Source organism: Hemiscyllium ocellatum, chromosome 4, assembly GCF_020745735.1.
Source record: "Hemiscyllium ocellatum isolate sHemOce1 chromosome 4, sHemOce1.pat.X.cur, whole genome shotgun sequence".
NCBI lineage: Eukaryota > Metazoa > Chordata > Chondrichthyes > Orectolobiformes > Hemiscylliidae > Hemiscyllium > Hemiscyllium ocellatum.
Genome location: NC_083404.1, coordinates 87,768,489 through 87,789,789, shown reverse-complemented (window position 1 = coordinate 87,789,789; position 21,301 = coordinate 87,768,489). Strand labels below are relative to the sequence as shown.

General features: G+C 44.4%; 1 protein-coding gene across 3 annotated transcripts in view; it reads left to right on the top strand.

The window, feature by feature from the left end:
• Positions 1-21,301, top strand: part of colec12 (collectin sub-family member 12) — a 210,468-nt gene that overhangs the window by 163,925 nt on the left and 25,242 nt on the right. For all 3 annotated transcript variants that reach the window (XM_060823598.1, XM_060823594.1, XM_060823599.1), the window contains 2 exons: positions 3,845-4,891; positions 10,092-10,547. In XM_060823598.1, coding sequence (XP_060679581.1) covers positions 3,845-4,891; positions 10,092-10,547 — 1,503 coding nt within the window. The remainder of the gene's footprint in view (positions 1-3,844; positions 4,892-10,091; positions 10,548-21,301) is intronic.

The following is a 21,301-nucleotide window of genomic DNA, read 5'->3' as shown; positions in this document are numbered from 1 at the left end:
ATGACCTTTCAACACCTACACTCAATGCATTGACCAATGAAGGCAAGCATACCAAAGGCTTTCTTCACTATTATGTCTACCTGCAACTCCACTTTCAAGGAACTGTGTAATCTGTGGTCCGAGGTCTCTTTGTTCAGCAACACTGTCCAGGACCTTTCCATAAGATATATATGTCCGGCCCTAATTTGCCTTTCCAAAATGCAACCTCACATTTAGCTAAACTGCATCTGTCACTTCTCGGCCCATTGGCCCATCTAACCAAGATCCCATTGTAGTCTGAGGTAATCTTCTTGCTGTCTATTGGACCTCCAATTTTGGTAGCATCTGCAAACTTATTATCTATACCTCGTATGTTCACATCTGAAAAATAACTCTCCACCTTCACCCTTGTCTTCTACCTTTAAGCCAGTTCTGTATCCAAATGGCTTGTTCTCCCTGTAATCCATGTGATCTAATCTTGCTAAACATGAGGAACCTTGTCAAACGTTTTACTGAGATCATGTCCACTGTCCTCCTTGTTATTTCTTCAAAAAGCTCAATTAAGTTAGTGAGACACAATCTCTCATGTCTCAAGCCATGTTGACTATCCCTCATCAGTCCTTGCCTATGCAAATGCATGTAAATCCTGTCCCTCAGGATTCCCTCCAACAACTTGTCCACCACCGATGTCAGGCTCACCAGTCTATAGTTCTGGCTTTTCTTTACCAACTTTCGTAAATAGTGGCACCACGTTGGCCAGCCTCCAGTCTTCCGGCATCTCATCTGTGACCATCGATGATCTAAATATCTCAGCAAGGGGCTCAGCAATCACTTCCCTAGCTTACCACGGAGTTCTAGCGTATACCTGATCAGGTCCTGGGGATTTATCCACCTTTATCTGTTTTAAGCTGTTCAGCACCTCCTTCTCTGTGACATGGATATTTGTCAAGACATCGCTATTTATTTTCCCATGTTCTGTGTAGAACATAGATAGAACATAGAACAGTACAGCACAGCACAGAACAGGCCCTTCAGCCCATGATGTTGTGCCGACCATTGATCCTCCCTCAAATTTCTGTGACCATATGCATGTCCAGCAGTCTCTTAAATGTCCCCAATGACCTTGCTTCCACAACTGCTGCTGGCAAGGCACTCCATGCTCTCACAACTCTCTGTGTAATGAATCCGCCTCTGACATCCCCTCTATACTTTCCTCCAAACAGCTTAAAACTATGACCCTCATGTTAACCATTTCTGGCCTGGGAAATAGAATCGATAGCCAGAGACTATCTATGCCTCTCATTATCTTGAATACCTCAATTAGGTCCCCTCTCCTCCTCCTTTTCTCCAATGAAAGAAGTCCAAGTTCAGTCAACCTCTCTTTACAAGATAAGCCCTCCAGTCCAGGCAACATCCTGGTAAACCTCCTCTGAACCCTCTCCAAAGCATCCACAACTTTCCTATAATAGGGCGACCAGAACTAGACACAGTATTCTAAGTGCGGTCTAACCAAAGTTTTATAGAGCTGCAACAAGATCTCACGACTCTTAAACTCAATCCTCCTGTTAATGAAAGCCAAAACACCACATGCTTTCTTAACAACCCTGTCCACTTGGGTGGTCATTTTAAAGGATCTATGTACCTGCACGCCAAGATCCCTCTGTTCCTCCACACTGCCTAGAATCCTATGCTTAATCCTGTACTCAGCTTTCAAATTCAACCTTCCAAAATGCATCACCTTGCATTTATTCAGGTTGAACTCCATCTGCCACCTCTCAGCCCATCTCTGCATCCTGTCAATGTCCTGCTGCAGCCTACAACAGCCCTCTATACTGTCAACGACACCTCCAACCTTTGTGTCCTCTGTAAACTTGCTGACCCATCCTTCAATCCCCTCATCCAAGTCATTAATAAAAATTACAAACAGTAGAGGCCCAAGGACAGACCCCTGTGGAACACCACTCAGCAGTGACTTCCAGGCAGAATATTTTCCTTCTACTACCACTCGCTGTCTTCTGTTGGCCAGCCAATTCTGTATCCAGGCAGCTACATTCCCCTGTATCCCATTCCTCCTGACCTTCTGAATGAGCCTACGATGGGGAATCTTATCAAATACCTCGCTGAAGTCCATATACACCACATCCACAGCTCAACCCTCATCAACTTTTCTAGTCTCATCCTCAAAGAACTCAATAAGGTTTGTGTGGCATGACCTGCCCCTCACAAAGCCATGCTGACTGCATTTAATCAAGCCATGCTCTTCCAGATGGTCATAAATCCTATCCCTCAGAATCCTTTCTAACATCTTGCAGACGACAGACATGAGACTTACTGGTCTGTAATTGCTGGGGATTTCCCTATTTCCTTTCTTGAAGAGAGGAATTACATTTGCCTCTCTCCAGTCCTCAGGTATGACTCCAGTGGAGAGCGAGGATGCAAAGATCTTCGCAAGTGACAATGCAATTGCATTTCTCATTTCCCAAAGCAGCCGAGGACAAATCTGGTCCGGGCCTGGCGACTTATCAATCTTAATGTTTGACAAAATTTTCAGCACATCAGCTTCCTCTACCTCTATCCATTCGAGCATGCACACCTGCTCTTCAAAGGTTTCATTCACTACAAAGTTTGTTTCTGTTGTAAAGACAGAAGCAAAAAACTCATTTAGAGCTTCCTCTACCTCCTCAGACTCCACACACAAGTTCCCTATGCTATCCCTGATCGGCCCTACTCTTTCCTTGACCATTCTCTTATTCCTCACATAAGTGTAAAATGCCTTTGTGTTCTCCCTAATCCGTTCTGCCAAGCCTTTCTTGTGCCCCCTCCTGGCTCTCCTCAGGCCATTTTCGAGCTCCTTCCTCACCTGCCTGTAATCCTCTAGAGCTGAGCTCGACCCTAGCTACCTCCACCTTATGTAAGCTACCTTCTTCCTTTTGACGAGAAGCTCCACTGCTCTCGTCATCCAAGGTTCCTTTATCTTACCCCTTCTTGCCTGTCTCAGAGGGACATATTTATTCATCACTCGCAATAACTGTTCCATATCTTCCATATCCTTCTCCACAGTAAACAATGATGCAAAATACTTAGATTAGATTCCCTACAGTGTGGAAACAGGCCCTTTGGCCCAACAAATCCACACTGACCCTTCAATGAGCAACCCACCAAGACCCATTCCCCTACATTTACCCCTGACTAATGCCCCTGACTTGTTTAGTATCTACCCCATCTCCTGTGGTTCCTCACATCAGCAGTATTGCTGATTTTTAAGGGGCCCTATTCTCTTCCTCGTGACCCTTTTGTCCTTAATGTATTTATAAAATCCGTTTGGATTTTCCGTAATTCTATTTGCTGAAGCTATCGTTTGTCCCCTTTTTGCCCTCCTGATTTCCCTCTTAAGTATACTCCTACTGTCTTTATACTCTTCTAAGAATTCACTTCAACTCTGTTGTCTATGCTTGACATATGCGTCTTTGTTTTTCTCAACCAAAACCTTAATTTCTCTTGTCATCCAACATTCCCTACACCTACCACCTTCATTCTAACAGGAACATACTTCCCATTTTCTAGCCATCCCTTTACTTGCAAACATCTGTCTCCAATGAACTTTTGAAATTTCTTGCCATTTCCATTAAAATTGGCCTTCCTCTAATTTAGAACTTTTAACTTTTAGGTCCGGTCTATCCTTTCTCTTTCACTGTTTTAAAGCTAATAGAATTATGGTCGCTGGCTCCAAAGTGCTCCCCCAGTGACACCTCGGTTATTCAAATTTAGTGTTCGTTAAACATCAAAGAAGGAAAACTGTTTTAACCTCACCTGCTGCACTGTTCTCCTTTGTGATTACCCATTTGTCATGTATCTTATCTTCTAGATGACCAGACTGGTGTGAAAGATGAAAGTACCACGACAGAACTGTCTAAATTCAAAACAGATATCCAGTTTCTTCAGAACCAACTTGATGACATTGCAGACAAAGCTTCCAAAAACAAACTTTCACTGGACAAGCTACAAGAGACTGAGCAATCAATGACAACCAACCACAACGCTCTGAAAACTTTGTTGGATAGCAACTCAAGATCTATCAGAGACATAAACCAGACTTTATTGACATACAGTAGTTACATTACTAACTTGGAAGAACTCTCTGATAATCTGCAAAATGACATACAAAGGCAAACCAAGTCTCAGAGCAATGCAGTGATAAATCTCAGTCAGTTAAATCAGACACAGATCCAGCAAAGAGATTTATTCAATGCATTGCAAAAATCTGTTGATGATACCAGTCAGTCCATCCAGAAAATAAGGAATGATTGGCAGGCTCTCCAACACACTATGCTTCAAGCACAAAAAGACACAGACTGGCTGAAAGAGAAACTGCAATATCTACAATTGCAAGCAATGAACAACTCAATCATGGTGACTGGTAATAGTGATACTTTGGAAGATATGAGTAATCAGCTAAACACTCTGAGTTCACAGATGGGAAATACCAGTTTCATGGCTAACATTCACGAAGAGAGTCTCAGGGATCTGCAGCAGTTTCAAAAAGCTCATGAAAACAAAACGTCTGCCAGTTTTGAACAACTTGAAGTGCGCATGGATGTAAATGAGAGAGATATCAGTAGTATTATAGGGAACATCAGTTGGACTGTGCAACATCTTCGTTCATTGACAAGCAATTTGAATGATATAAAAACCACTTGCACCAATACATTAAATCAACATGCGGACCAACTGACAATCCTGACCAATGATATGGACAGTGTCCAAACAGACAGCTCTCTCCTCAAAGCACAGCAAGGTATAATGAAGGCCAGGTTGGATATTGAGATTGGCAACTTGTCTATGATCATGGAAGAAATGAAACTTGTCGACACAAAGCATGCTCAGCTGATTAAAAACTTCACAATTCTTCAAGGTATATTTCTGTTAATTATTCAAAACAATAATGAAATTAATTTATTTTGAATTTTGACCCAATCTAGTTAAGGCTTTTAATTTTAAGTTTAACATAACCTAAATTTGAGTGTTTGACCACAATCTCACATTTTGGGAGAGACCTGTTAGAGATGTTATGACACACCTCTGGAGTAGTTTGGACTATGTTTTCTGGCTCAGAGGCAGGGACACGACCATTGCACAACAAGAGCCCACACTTTAAGTTTATATGTTAGAATGCTTTCTTCATGGTAATCTCTAAGATTATACAATGCAATAGCATGAACTTTTTAAAAAAATCATTGAACACCTTTTTCTCTGGATGTAGGTTTGCTCGCTGAGCTGGAAGGTTCATTTCCAGATGTTTCGTCACCCTACTAGATAACATCTTCAGTGGGCCTCTGGGCAATGCACTGCTGATGATTTCTGCTTTCTATTTATATGTTTGGGTTTCTTTGGGTTGGTGATGTCATTTCCTGTTCTTTTTCTCAGGGGATTGTAGATAGGGTCTAACTCGATGTGTTTGTTGATAGAGTTCTGGTTGGAATGCCATGCTTCTCAGAATTCTCATGCATGTCTCTGTTTGGCTTGTCCTAGGATCGATGTATTGTCCCAGTCGAAGTGGTGTCCTTCCTTATCTGTGTGTAAGGATACTAGTGAGAGAGGGTCATATCGTTTTGTGGCTAGTTGATGTTCATGTATCCTGGTGGTTAGTTTTCTGCCCATTTGTCCATTGTAGTGTTTATTATAGTTCTTGCATGGTATTTTGTAAATGACATCAGTTTTGCTTGTTGTCTGTATACCAGTCAGTCAGTCATTCACAAACCCACCAACACACTAAAACAGCAGCTAATGAACTTGAAAGACCCTATACAGACAACAAGCAAAACTAACGTCATTTACAAAATACTGTGCAAGAACTGTAAAAAAGCACTACATTGGACAAACAGTCAGAAAACTAGCCACCGGGATACATGAACATCAATTAGCCACAAAACAACATGACCATCTCTCACTAGTATCCTTCCATACAGATAAGGAAAGGCACGACTTCGACTGGGAGAACACATCCATCCTAGGACAAGCCAAACAGAGACACACACAAGAATTCCTAGAAGCGTGGCACTCCAACCAGAACTCTATCAACAATCACATGGAGTTCGACCCCATCTACCACTCCTTGAGAAAAAGAACAGGAAATGACATCACCACAGGAAATGGCATCACCAACCCAAAGAAACCCAAACATGTAGAAAGCAGAAATCATCAGCAGTGTTTTGCCGAGGCCCACTGAATATGTTACCCAGGAGGGTGATGAAACATCTGGAAATGAACCTTCTAGGTCAGCGAGCAAACCTACATCTAGAACCTCAACCTGAGCTACAAGATCTTCTCAAACCTCACATATTTTTCTCTGACAGGAGAATTGAAAAAGATTAGCAGAAAAAGTCATTAAATCTAAGTAAATTGAGAAGGAACTGGATCAGTTATCCATATAGGCATTCAGTATGGTATGTAGAGATATGTAGTGGGACAGAATAAGATTGGATTGTTGTGCACAGACCTTGATGGGTCACAGCTTTCTTAATAATTTTACTGTTATTCTACAAATAAACATCTGCAACATTCTGGGATTCCAAATTCAGTGTGTGGGATTAGTGCAGATTTTATCCCATGGACCTGAATGTGAGTACCAAGGCGACCAATCTTAGATCTTGGACCTTGTTTCAATAGAGTTGGAACCAGTGGCAGCATTGGGAAGGAGGAAAGCAGTGGTTATTTTAATATGAGGTGGGAGTAGCAGCTATGCTCCTCCCCACCCTGTTCAGCTCGGTGGGCCTAAGATCTTTCGCCAAGTGCAACCATCAATGGGCTAGCAGGAGGCTTTTATTGGTATTGGTATTGATTTTCATTGGTATTGATGATGTGGAGGTTCCAGTGTTGGACTAGGGTGGACAAGGTGAAAAGTCACGCAACACCAGGTTATAGTAAAACAGGTTTATTCGAAATCACAAGCTGTTGGAGCACTGCCCCTTCATCAAGTGACTTGGCAAAGGGGTAGCGCTCTGAAAGTTTGTGATTTCAAATAAACCTGTTAGACTATAACCTGGTGTCATGTGACTTTTGATCTTCAGTGGCATTGCCGTAGCTGAATCCCCCACTATCCACATACTGGGGCAGACTATTGACAAGAAACTGAACTAAACGAGCTGTATAAATACTTTGACTATAAGAGCACGTTAGAGACTGAATTTCTGACTCAAACAACTCAATTTCCACAAAGCCTTCCACCAGCACAAGTGTGGTGGAATACACTATACTTAGAACATAGAACAATACAGCGCAGAACAGGCTCTTCGGTCCTCGATGTTGCACCAACCTGTGAACTAATCTAAGCTTATTCCCCTACACTATTCCATCATCATCCCTGTGCTTATCCAAGGATTGTTTAAATCTGCCTCATGTGGCTGAGTTAACTACATTGGTAGGCAGGTCATTCCATGCCCTTACCACTCTCTGAGTAAAGAATCTGTCTCCGACAACTGTCTTAAACCTAGCAGCCCTCAATTTGTAGTTATGCCCCCTCATACAAGCTGACGTCAACATCCTAGACTTTCACTGTCCACCCCGTCTAATCCTCTGATCATCTTATATGTCTCTATCAAATCCCCTCTTAGCCGCCTTTAGCCGCCTTTCCAATGAGAACAGATCCAAGTCTCTCAGCCTTTCCTCATAAGACCTTCCCTCCAAACCAGGCAATATCCTGGTGAATCTCCTCTGCATCTTTTCCAATGCTTCCACACCCTTCCTGTAATGGGGCGACCAGAACTGTACACAGTATTCCAAGTGCAGCCGCACCAGCATTTTGTATATTTGCAGCATGACATTACGGCTCCAGAACTCAATCCCTCTACCAATAAAACTCAACACAACACACGCCTTCTTAACAGCACTGTCAACCTGGGTGGCAACTTTCAGGGATCTATATACATAGACTCCAAGATCTCTTTGCACATCCACACTACCAAGAATCGTTCCATTGACCCAGTATTCTGCCTTCCTGTTGTTCTCCCCAGAGTGAATCACCTCACATTTAGCTGCATTGAACTCCATTTGCCACCTCTCAGCCCAATTCTGCAGTTTATCCAAGCCCCCCTGCAACCTACAACATTCTTCCACATTGTCCATTACTCCATCAATTTTAGTGTCATCTGCAAACTTACTAACCCATCCACCTGTGCCTATATCTAAGTCATTTATAAAAAATTACAAACAGCAGTGGTCCCAAGACAGATCCTTGTGGCACACCACTAGTAACTGGACTCCAGGCTGAATATTTTCCATCAACTACGACTCACTGCCTTCCTACAGAAAGCGAGTTTCTAATCTAAACTGCTAAATCACCCTCAATTCCGTACCGCTGCATTTTCTCCAGCAGCCTACCGTGTGGAACCTTATCAATGGCTTTACTGAGACCATGTACACCACGTCAACTGCCCTACCCTCATCCACATGCTTGGTCACCTTCTCAAAAAACTGAACGAGGGTTGTGAGACATGACCTGCCCTTGACAAAACGATGTTGAATATCTCCAATCAAATTGTTGCTTGCTGGATAATTATAAATCCTATCTCTTATAATCCCTTCCAAAACTTTTCCTACAACAGCCGTAAGGCTCACTGGTCTATAATTACCTGGGTCATCTCTACTGCCTTTCGTGAACAAGGGTACAACATTTCCAATCCTCCAGTCCTCTGGTACTAACTCTGTAGACAATGACGACTCAAAGTTCAAAGCCAAAGTCTCCGCCACCTCCTCCCTAGCTTCCCAGAGAATCCTCGAGTAAATCCCATCCGGCCCAGGGGACTTGTCTACTTTCACTTCTTGTAGAATTGATAACACCTCCTCCTTACTAACCTCAATCCTTTCTAGTCTAATATCTCGTATCTCATTCTTCTCCTCTACAATATTCTCCTTTTCCTGAGTGAAAACTGATGAGAAATATTCATTTAGCACCTCTCCGATCTCCACAGGGTCCACACACAACTTCCTACTTCTGTCTTTGACTGGCCCTATTCTTACCCTAGTCATCCTTTTATTCCTCACAAAACTATAGAAAGCTTTAGGGTTCTCCTTTATTCTGCCTGCTAAAGACTCCTCATGTCCTCTCTTTGCTCTTCTTAACTCCCTCTTTAAATCCTTCCTAGCTAATCTGTAAGTCTCCATTGCCTCATCTGAACCATCTCGCCTCATCGTCACATAAGCTTCCTTCTTCCGCTTAATGAGATACAATTTCTGTAGTAAACCACAGTTTCCTTACCTTATCATTTCCTCCCTGCCTGACACGACATACCAATCAAGGACACAAAATATCTGTTCCTTAAACCAGCTTTACATTTTGATTGTCCCCATCCCCTGCATTTTGCTACCCTATTCTATGCATCCAAAGTCTTGCCTAAGTGTTAGACTCTAATCAGAACAAAGCTACCTGCTTGATGCCCTAATGTACCACCATAAATGTCTACATCTCTACCACCGATGTGCCATGGCTACAGCATGTACTATCTGCAATATGCACTGCATTGATTTACCAAAGTTTCTTTGACAGCACCTTTCAAATCCACCATCTGTACCACCTAGAATGACAAGGACAGCAGATTCGTGGCTGCACCACCACCTGCACGTTTCCCTCCAAGCCACTCACCATCATGACTTGAAATGTCCTCCATTGTCATTGGATCAAAATCATGGAAGTCCCTTCCAATCAGTACAGTGGGTATATCCTAACCACAAGGGCTGCTTTGGTTCAAGAAGGTATCTCACTATTACATTCTGAAAGACCATTAGGATGGATAATAGCTACTGGCCTAGTCAGCAAAATCCACTTCCTGGAAAAGAATTTCTAAACTGCACTGCAGGAGGCGGTCTGATGAGGACAACTTTCATAACATTAATGAGACCTGCATAATCAGTGCACAGGTTGCCATTCTGAGTTAAAATCTAGTTGCATTGTGTTAACTGAGACAACACAAAGGCATCCAGTCTGCATAACCAATTGCAATAGGGGGTTCCTAGAACTGAAGTTTCTCAGAAATGATGGACATAGGTTCAATAAATTAATTTCTCTCTCCACAACACGTACTAAAAATTTTAACTTCTTTGTTTTACTAAACATTTAGGTCCTCCTGGCCCAAGAGGTCCGAAAGGTGACAAAGGAATACAAGGACCAAGTGGCACAAGAGGAGCCAGAGGACAAAAAGGGGATCGCGGAGAAGTCGGAAAACCTGGACCGATGGGTCCAAAAGGTTCTGGAGGCCCTCCTGGATCAAGAGGAGAGAAGGGAAGTCAAGGATATAGAGGCCCTCCTGGCATAAAAGGACAAAAAGGTTCAAATGGAAGACCTGGTGCAGCAGGAGCTAAAGGGAGCATGGGACTGCCGGGTCTAGATGGACCTGTTGGCAAACTAGGTCCATCAGGACTACCAGGGCAACCAGGTCAACCAGGAGCACCAGGAGCTACAGGGCCCCCAGGACCAAAAGGCCCCCCAGGACCAAAAGGCCCTCCTGGTCCACCAGGCCCTCCAGGTCCCATAGGACTAATAAACCAAGCTCCGACTCTTCCTCCAAAACCAAATGGTAAAAATCTTTAATTACATGCTTAATAGGAAGCTCTTTGGTATAGATTTTATCTTTCACTGCTTGAAAAGAACCTGGTATTAGTGGATCAGTCATTTATGAAATGACCTTCACGTTTCCTTTCTCAGTTGTCTGCAGTTGTGATGAGTGTACAACATGTGGCTGATCTGTACCACCAGTTTTCCAACCAGCAGTGAGATTGATCATTCTAACTTTCAAATCACCTGGCTCCAGAAACATTACAAGTTGCAATATAAATGATTAAAATGTGACTTTTGTGTTTATTTTCAGATTTTGTATTCAGTAATTTTTTCTGTATAAAGTCAGTACCAAGTTACAATTCCACGTGAAATCAATTATATTAAAGAAGGTACAGATTCATCAGCACATCTGGATCTTTGAAAGAGTTGTTCACAGCAAACATGAGGTTATCCTGAACTCTATTGCCCATGATCTTATTTGAAACAAGTCCTATTCACCTATTACTCCTGGGATCATTGATCGATGTTGTCTCACCCATTCAAACCACACTTTGATTTTAAAATGCTCTTCCTCATTTCCAAAGTCCAACATGGTCTTTCCCTTGTCTAAATCTCCAATCTCCCATTACCTCGCAACACTCCAAGAAATTGTATTGATCTATCTCTGACCTTTTGAACATCCCCAATTTTAACTCCACCACTGGGGATGTGCCTTAACTGCCTATCCTCCTTATGACTTTTCACTGCTGTACCTTGTTGTCCTCTTTTAAGAAACTCACTAGAGCCTCTCTTTGACCAAGCTTTGGTCATCATGCAGTCTGGTGTCAAATTTCAATGTTTGTTTTAAAACAATCATGAAAGGTGCCCTTGGGACATTTTGTGACATATAAAAGTATTAAATTGAAACAAGCTGTTGTTCTCATAGGAACATTATACTAGGCCATTCAATACCTTAAGCCTTTCTGTTAGATCATCGTTGCTCTGTACCTAAGTTCTATCAACTCCATGTGCATTTGTAACTCATAATACCTCGGTCTAAGAAAAACTGAATGAATTCCATTCCTTGACCACATGGTTTTGTCATGAGAGAAAGACTACACCTTTAGCTTTTAGTTTTACTGCTATTCTTGAAATAGAATTCAACACAGTACTAATAAATTATGCCAGTGAACTGAAATTGTTCATTCAGATTGCAAAGATTGCATAAACACTGATCACTCACCTTGATTCAAGAATTTGTGGAGTCAGCTTGGTTTCAAGCACATACAGAAACACCTCATGTTGTTTGAGTACTGCCAAACCAAGCTCCTGAGGAATCACTACAGGGAGAGTTTGGGTTTTCCCATTTCAGGACTGGGCTTTACACTCCCCTGCAGGCAGCTGTGAAGGTGAACTGACTTATTAAATCCAGCAGGTGGTGTGCTGCCTCTAACCCATAATGATAGGGGTGGGATTGAGCAGCCCAACCATCAGTGGGTCAGTTGAGGCCTTTAAGAAAGAAATTAATTCCCACATGCTGCCTCATGCTTCTACCACCAGAATTTAACCAACAAGCAAGAGGTGTCCACACCATGTGGCTGGCATAGTAGCAAAGCAGATTTCTCTGTGCATGACAAGTGTTAGGGGCAGGGAATCTGCTTCATATTGTGTCTCCTGGGCCCATTGCAGGGTGCCCTCTGAAGGCTTTAATGCCAGTGAGATTCCACACCCCCCCCCACCCCTCCACCCAAAAAACACCAGCTTCACAACCAGTGGCACCCCTAAACATTGACTCCAATCCCAATTCAATGTTGCAATCTATTGTCTCAAAGGACTGGAGTACTGGAGTGCACCTGGCCTCTGATTGGATCTGAGGAAAGAATTCCCTACTATGATGGGTGTAAAATCGTGCTTTCAGTCTGATAAGCAGCTATTAGAGGCTCCAGGAACCCAGTATAATTCAGTTAACTGTAGGATGGATGGGATTTCAGATTTCCCGCACTGATGTTGAAATAGAGCCAGGCATGACTGAGTCTGCAATTCCCAATTCCATTCCTATTGTGCGGATTTTTAGAGCAAGGAATAAGGGTGTGGGTGGCAACCCAAACACCACACTCCCATCCTTGCCTACTACATTGTAAGGGTCTCTAGTTTAGACCTCTGTTATCTTTATGGAATAAGGTCTATTTTGGTAAGCACCGTGTTTCACCACACCTTAGAGGAGTCAGGGACAATGGAAAACCCTAATTTGGAGTTGGGAACCTTATGGTAGGTAAGTTTGAAATATGCTGACAACTTCACATGACATAATATAATATGATATCACAAGTTACATATTTTTAATGCAATGATTAATGGTGGAGCTTTGTATAAAGTAAGTTCAACATTACAGAGGTCTAATTTTAACGTGTCAATTTTCACCTATAAGTCGGTCTATTCTTTGATTCGCATTTGAACCATCTTTTGAGCCTTAGAAATAGGTATAAATATGGCTAATTCCTTTGTTTGTCAGCCTTTGATGCAGGAATTGGTGGGCACATGTTCAAGCTACTGTATTTAGCTCTGGAGGTTTGTTGATAAAACTATGCAGTGGAGTCCTATTGTTAATGCCCAAAAGCATTCCAAACCCCAGGAATTGATTCATTCCAATTTCCTTCTCTTCAATGACATCTTTGATCTCTAAGTTCCTTTGCTGTCTAAACATCATCTGATCTCTCCTGTTTCATTGCTGTTACCATTGATCAACAGCATACCAATCCATCACATTTCTACCTCTCTTAGGTTCCAAAGAAGAGGCATATTGGACTAGAAATCTTAATTTTGTTTATCTCTGTACAGATACTGGGGCAGACCTGCTGTGCTAATGCACACTAATGCTCAGCAAACAGAATGTTCACATTGTCAATATTCCACTCATCGTCATCTTCTGATGGTCAGCTTAACTAGGCATTTCATGAGTCTTGTCGTTATACAGCTTGATATGTGACCTTGGTTGTTTGAATTGCTGCACCAGTCTGGTGTCAGGTTGGGCTTCTAATGATCCTAGTTGAAAATGTGTTGCTGGTTAAAGCACAGCAGGTCAGGCAGCATCCAAGGAATAGGAAATTCGACGTTTCGGGCATAAGCCCTTCATCAGGAATGAGGAGAGGGTGCCAGGCAGGCTAAGATAAAAGGTAGGGAGGAAGGACTTGGGGGAGGGGCGATGGAGATGTGATAGGTGGAAGGAGGTCAAGGTGAGGGTGATAGGCCGGAGTGGGGTGGGGGCGGAGAGGTTAGGAAGAAGATTGCAGGTTGGGAGGGCGGTGCTGAGTTGAGGGAACCGACTGAGACAAGGTGGGGGGAGGGGAAATGAGGAAACTGGAGAAATCCGAGTTCATCCCTTGTGGTTGGAGGGTTCCCAGGCGGAAGATGAGGCGTTCTTCCTCCAACCGTCGTGTTGTTATGTTTTGCCGGTGGAGGAGTCCAAGGACCTGCATGTCCTCGGTGGAGTGGGAGGGAGAGTTAAAGTGTTGAGCCACGGGGTGGTTGGGTTGGTTGGTCCGGGCGTCTCAGAGGTGTTCTCTGAAGCGTTCCGCAAGTAAGCGGCCTGTCTCCCCAATGTAGAGGAGGCCACATCGGGTGCAGCAGATGCAATAGATGATGTGTGTGGAGGTACAGGTGAACTTGTGGCGGATATGGAAGGATCCCTTGGGGCCTTGGAGGGAAGTGAGGGAGGAGGTGTGGGCGCAAGTTTTACATTTCCTGCAGTTGCAGGGGAAGGTGCCGGGAGTGGAGGTTGGGTTGGTGGGGGGTGTGGACCTGACGAGGGAGTCACGAAGGGAGTGGTCTTTGCGGAACGTTGATAGGGGAGGGGAGGGAAATATATCCCTGGTGGTGGGGTCCGTTTGGAGGTGGCGGAAATGACGGCGGATGATACGCTGTATACGGAGGTTGGTGGGGTGGTAGGTGAGAACCAGTGGGGTTCTGTCTTGGTGGCGGTTGGAGGGGCGGGGCTCAAGGGCGGAGGAGCGGGAAGTGGAGGAGATGCGGTGGAGGGCATTGTCGATCACGTTTGGGGGGAATCTGCGGTCCTTGAAGAAGGAGGCCATCTGGGCTGTGCGGTGTTGGAACTGGTCCTCCTGGGAGCAGATGCGGCGGAGACGAAGGAATTGGGAATATGGGATGGAGTTTTTACAGGGGGCAGGGTGGGAGGAGGTGTAGTCCAGATAGCTGTGGGAGTCAGTCGGTTCATAGTAGATGTCTGTGTTGAGTCGGTCGCCTGAGATAGAAATGGAAAGGTCTAGGAAGGGGAGGGAGGAGTCTGAGACAGTCCAGGTGAATTTGAGGTCAGGATGGAAGGTGTTAGTAAAGTTGATGAACTGTTCAACCTCCTCGTGGGAGCACGAGGCAGCACCGATACAGTCATCGATGTAGCGGAGGAAAAGGTGGGGGGTGGTGCCAGTGTAGTTGCGGAAGATGGACTATTCCACATATCCTACGAAGAGACAGGCATAGCTGGGGCCCATGCGGGTGCCCATGGCAACTCCTTTAGTTTGGAGGAAGTGGGAGGATTGAAAAGAGAAGTTATTCAGGGTGAGGACCAGTTCAGTCAGTCGAAGGAGGGTGTCAGTGGAAGGGTACTGGTGAGTGCAGCGGGAAAGGAAGAAGCGGAAGGCTTTGAGTCCTTCGTGATGGGGGATGGAGGTGTACAGGGACTGGATGTCCATCGTGAAAATAAGGCGTTGGGGACCGGGGAAGCGAAAATCCTGGAGGAGGTGGAGGGCGTGGGTGGTGTCCCGACCGTAGGTAGGGAGTTCTTGGACTAAAGGGGACAGAACCATGTCAAGGTACGCGGAGATGAGTTCGGTGGGGCAGGAGCAGGCTGAGACAATGGGTCGGCCGGGGCAGGCAGGTTTGTGGATTTTGGGCAGGAGGTAGAAACGGGCAGTGCGGGGTTGTGGGACTATGAGGTTGGAGGCGGTGGATGGGAGATCCCCTGAGGTGATGAGGTTATGGATGGTCTGGGAGATGATGGTTTGGTGGTGGGAGGTGGGGTCGTGGTCGAGGGGGGCGATAAGAGGAGGTGTCCGCGAGTTGGCGTTTGGCATCAGCGGTATAGAGGTCGGTGCGCCAAACTACTACCGCGCCTCCCTTGTCTACCGGTTTGATGGTGAGGTTGGGATTGGAGCGGAGGGAGTGGAGGGCTGCACGTTCTGAGGGTGAGAGGTTGGAGTGGGTAAGAGGGGTGGACAGGTTGAGTCGGTTAATGTCGCAGCGGCAGTTGGCTATAAATAGATCGAGGGCGGGTAAGAGGCCAGCACGGAGTGTGCAGGTGGATGGGGTGCGTTGGAGGTGGGAGAAGAGGTCGTCAGAGGGTGGGCGGGAGTCTTTGTTGTGAAAGTACGCACGGAGGTGAAGGCGGCGGAAGAATTGTTCAATATCTCGCCGCGTGTTGAACTCATTGATTCGAGGGCGTAGGGGAATGAAGGTGAGGCCTCTGCTGAGGACTGATCTTTCATCCTCAGAGAGGGGGAGGTCTGGAGGGATGGTGAAAACACGGCAGGGCTGGGAGCTAGGACCTGGTGTGGGACTGGAGCTGGGAGTGGGGGCGGGGTTAGGGGCGGGGACAGAGATCGATGTAGGGGCGGAGTTAGACGTGGTGACGTTGCTCGGTGTGGGAGCGGGGTCAAGCATCGTGACGGAAATAAGCGTGGGGGCGGGGTTGTGTGGTGGTGAAAGTCGGTGTGGGGGCGGGGTTATACGTGGTGACGAAGGTTTGCGTGAGGGCGGGGTTACGTGTAGTGACGTAAGACGGCGTGGGGGCGGAGAAACCTGAGGCGTTGTGGTCCTGCAGGTTAGTGATGTCAGTGGGGGCGGAAGTGGCTGCGGCGACGGCAACTGAAGGGGCGGAAATGGCTGTGGCGACGGAAGAACCGCAGTCATTCCCGGCAGTCGCGGGGGTCGCGAGTCCGTCGGCGATCGTGGAAGCGGTTGTCTGTGCGGTGATCGCCGGGGCGGCCGCCTGTGCGGCGATCGCGGAGGCTCCGAGGTCGGTGGGGGCGGAAGTGACGTCACGGTCGGCAGAGGCCGTTGGTGCCGCGGGCGCTGTAGCGGCTACATGTGTAATGGCGTCCGACAGGCCGATAGAAGATTCTGGAACAGTTGAGGAACCACGAGTGTGGGGGTAAGTACATGAAAGTTTTCGGTACTTACGGTCTTTAATTTCTGATATGGCTAGGAAGAACTGTTTGTTTAGTGTGTAGATTCTTCTGTAGATGAAGAACAGCAGGGGTCCTTTGCAGGTTTGTGAGAGTGTTGTCCTGAGCTGGGGTAGGGCTGATTGCAGGGAATGTAGGTAGCGACGCATGGCTGCAAGGGTGGAGCGGAGGATCCGGAGGGAGGTCTGTTGCTGGAGGCTTCGGATTTGTTGTAGGTACAGGTTGTCCTGGTTGGGTCCAAATTTTGTTGGTTGGAATGTAGTTCGGAGTCCGTGTGGGATCAGTCGGTTCTGTAGGCAGGTGCTGAGGAAGGAGATGTGGCTGTGGTAACGAGTCTGTTTGAGAACGTGGCTGAAGAGTTTCTGTGCAGAGGAGATGATCTGGGGGGTGCAGTGAGAGAGAGACTCACTGAAATCCTTGTAGAGGGAGGAAGAGAGCTTCTTCAAGGAAGGCATCCTTGCAAGAGGATTCGCAGTAAGTTAAAATCTTCGGGTAAAAATCTTCGGATTTTTTACCCATTCTAATGATCCTAAACTACTTGTTCCAGCATTGGTGCTTCTCTTGTCCTCTAGTGCCACACACTTCGACACAGTGTTAAAAGTAGGGCAAGCTTTGTTTGAGGCCACATAGTTTATTAGCTGTCTTGTCAACGGTGGACAGATTACCCTGTAGACTTTATCTACCCATTAGTATAGCTTCTTACTTGGTTTCACTTTGAATATTTCTATGATGAAACTTTTGGATTTGTCATAGATGTCTTTTTGCAATACTTTCATTGGAATGGGTGTTATCTGAATTTCAAATATTCTATTGATTAGCTCACCTGCTGTTAAGTGACAATCTCATCCTTTGTCCATGGATCTACTTATGAATTGACCAATTGTCTCTTGGTAATTGCCTAAAGGACATGGATATGGTATATTTTGAAGTTCAGCTTCACTTATAATTAATCATCAAGTTTGACCACTTCTCTCCCCAGAGTTTTAAAATGGTAATCGGACAGATCTAACATGTAGAGGTTTTCATTGCCTGTAGCAATTTTAATGCCTTGCTTACCTGGAAATATTGAGACACAGAAGCACAGCTTGACATATTCACTGGAACAAAGTAAATCAGATATGGTATCTTTTACTTTCCAATTGAATGCTGTAAATTATTTGATCACCCTTTAGCTTTTTGCAGGAATTTTAATGCTTCTAACAGTTTTATAAGTTTGTCCCAGCTGTTTTACTGAATTGATTATTTTTCTCAGCCGAATCTGTAATTTTCAGTTTCAGCAGTCATGAATGCTTCTGTCATTGAGTTCAACTTAAAGTGAGACCACCTTCAGTGTCATGTTTAAATTCTGTTCGTGCTTAAACTTCACAGCAGTTCATTAAATTCTTCCAGATTTAAACAATCTTACCAGCTCTGATGGCTGCCCATTGATCTGAGGTGGAATCCCACATGAACATATGGTTTGTAGAAACACTGCAAAGCTGCAGCAAATTTACATACAATGACAATTTATAGCAATTCCACTTCCACCAGCTCCTTTCTTTTGTAGTATGTGAAGGTTTGAGGTTTGCAAACAAATCTTCAAAAACCAGGCTGACACCTGCCTCTTTTGCTTCCCAATTGTGTGTAACGATTGGTGAATAATAGCATGGGCTCTTTGCTTGAACAGAAGGCCATATGGATGCTAAATCACTAAATACAGTACATATAACTTCTATTACTGCTACTTGCTAACTGCAAGTCATGGAACTAATGCATCACAAGGAATATAAATGATTTGACAATAGTTTAAGATATGTGCCAATGAAGGGTTAGCAGCATGTTACTATTTTACACAAGTGAGATTGTGAATCGGGAGGTAATCTTACTCACAAATCCCATCTTGAAGGTCAAAATCTGAGCCAATCTGCCTAAGAAATTAGGTGCAGGTTGGCAGATCTCAAGGTTTAAGAATTCCCAACAGTTAATGTGGAGCATAAACAGCAACCATAAACCAGTTGGGCTAAACTGCCTACCTCTGTACCACACTGAAGTTTAAACATTAAAACTTCCACAGCCCAACCTGTTGATAAAATCCTTGACTTGGATCCAGGCAGTTACTATTAAGCATCGACTTGTAAGGTTTCCTGAAGCCAAGCAAGATGCACTTTAAACCCCCAACCAAACAATCACTCCATGGGTTGTTCAGTCATTAATAAAGATGTACGCAACTACCTGATTCAGAAACTGCATTATTTAATTTGCCACAAAGTGGACTAGAAGCCAGACTTTCCTTGTCTGGTGTGCCTTGTGGAGCTAAGTTGACTGGAAGGAGACTTTGTTTACAACCCACTATCCCCTACCCAAACCCTTCCTAAGAGAAGAACCGTTGGTTGGTCAGCTGCAAGAGGAGCAACACATCTGACTTCAGCTGTGTAAGATTGTTTCTACCACCCACCTGGTTATGACATGGATACATACCATATCCCAAATCCATTAGCTGGCAATCTCAGCTTTATTCTGTGGAGCTAACCAGGGGAGGAACCAAATCCCTTCTAGCACTCTCACTACTAATGATGCGCATCACATTCATACCAGACCAAACATGGATATTCTTTCATATATGCTTCACCACACCTCTCTTCACAAATTGTCCTCAATGTTTGGCATGTAGTAGGTCACAAACTCAAGTCCTATTGTAGTCCAAAAGTTAAAACTGTGCCAGGACAGAAACAAAGTGGCTGTATAATCTAAATAGTCCAAAAGAATTCTAAGTATTAAAAGGAGTAGTTGACAGGCAGTGCTCAATAAACTCAAAATTTTGTAATAATTAGAAGTTCAGGATAGGTCAGAGTCAGCATGGATTTATGAAGGGGAAATCATGCTTGACTAATCTTCTGGAATTTTTTGAGGATGTAACTCTGAAGATGGACGAGGGAGATCTAGTAGATGTAGTGTACCTGGACTTTCAGAAAGCTTTTGATAAAGTCCCACATAGGAGGTTAGTGAGCAAAATTAGGGTGCATGGTATTCGGGGCAAAGTACTAACTTGGATTGAAAGTTGGTTGACTGATAGGAAACAAAGAGTAGTGATAAACAGCTCCATTTCGGAATGGCAGTCAGTGACCAGTGGTAGTACCGCAGGGATCAATACTGGGACCACAGCTTTTTACAATATATGTTAATGATATAGAGGATGGTATTAGCAATGACATTAGCAAATTTGCTGATGATACTAAGATGGGTGGCAGGGTGAAATGTGATGAGGATGTTAGGAGTTTACAGGGTGACCTGGACAAGTTAGGTGAGTCGTCAGATGTATGGCAGATGCAGTTTAATGTGGATAAATGTATGGTTATCCACTTTGGTGGCAAGAACAGGAAGGCAGATTACTACCCAAATGGAATCAATTTAGATAAAGAGGCAGTACAAAGAGATCTGGCTGTTCTTGTACACCAGTCAATGAAGGTAAGCATGCAGGTACAGCAGGTAGTGAAGAAGGCTAATAGCATGCTGGCCTTCATAACAAGAGGGATTGAGTATAGAAGCAAAGAGGTTCTTCTCAGCTGTAAGGGCCCTGGTGAGACCACACCTGGAGTACTGTGTGCAGTTCTGGTCTCCAAATTTGAGAAAAAACATTCTGGCTATTGAGGGAGTGCAGCGTAGGTTCATGAGGTCAATTCCTGGAATGGTAGGATTACCTTACACTGAAAGACTGGAGTGACTGGGCTTGTATACCCTTGAGTTTAGAAGACTGAGAGGGGATCTGATTGAGACATATAATATTATTAAAGGATTGGGCACTCTGGAGGCAGGAAACATGTTTCCGCTGATGGGTGAGTGCCGAACCAGAGGACACAGCTTAAAAATACGGGGTAGACCATTTAGGACAGAGATGAGGAGAAACTTCTTCACCCAGAGAGTGGTGGCTGTGTGGAATGTTCTGCCCCAGAGGGCAGTGGAGGCCCAGTCTCTGGATTCATTTCAGAAAGAGTTGGTTAGAGCTCTCAAGGATTGTGGAATCAAGGGTTATGGAGATAAGGCAGGAACAGGATACTGATTATGATGATCAGCCGTGATCATATTGAATGGTGGTGCAGGCTCGAAGGGCAGAATGGCCTACTCCTGCACTTATTGTCTATTGTCTATTATAAGAACAAGGTACATTTGTACTGCAAAGTAGTCAGACGTATTGCACAATATTTCCTATTATTGTTAGATAAGAAACTTATGAATGTCATTTTAAACACCTCTTCCACATAATCAACTTCCTTTGTTCTCGGGGCCAATTTTATTTGATTATGCTTCTGTGAAGCAACTTGAAATTTGTTTTTCTATATTAAAGGGATTTTATAATGGCAAGTTGATTGAACTTGAAGTAAATGAGGGTGACTTGCTGAAAGATTAAGGTTATAAAGAGGATTTTAAAAGACCAAAAAAATGGATGGAAGGTTTCGCTGGAGAATTCCAGAGCTGCTACCCTGATATGGCCACCAATGGTGCGGCAAAATGAGTGCAGAAGATAAAAGAGGCCAGGGTTGGAAGAAATTACAGTGTACAGAAATAAAAAGGAGTGCAGTCACGAGGAACTTAAGCAAGAGAATGCGAAGTTATAATTTGA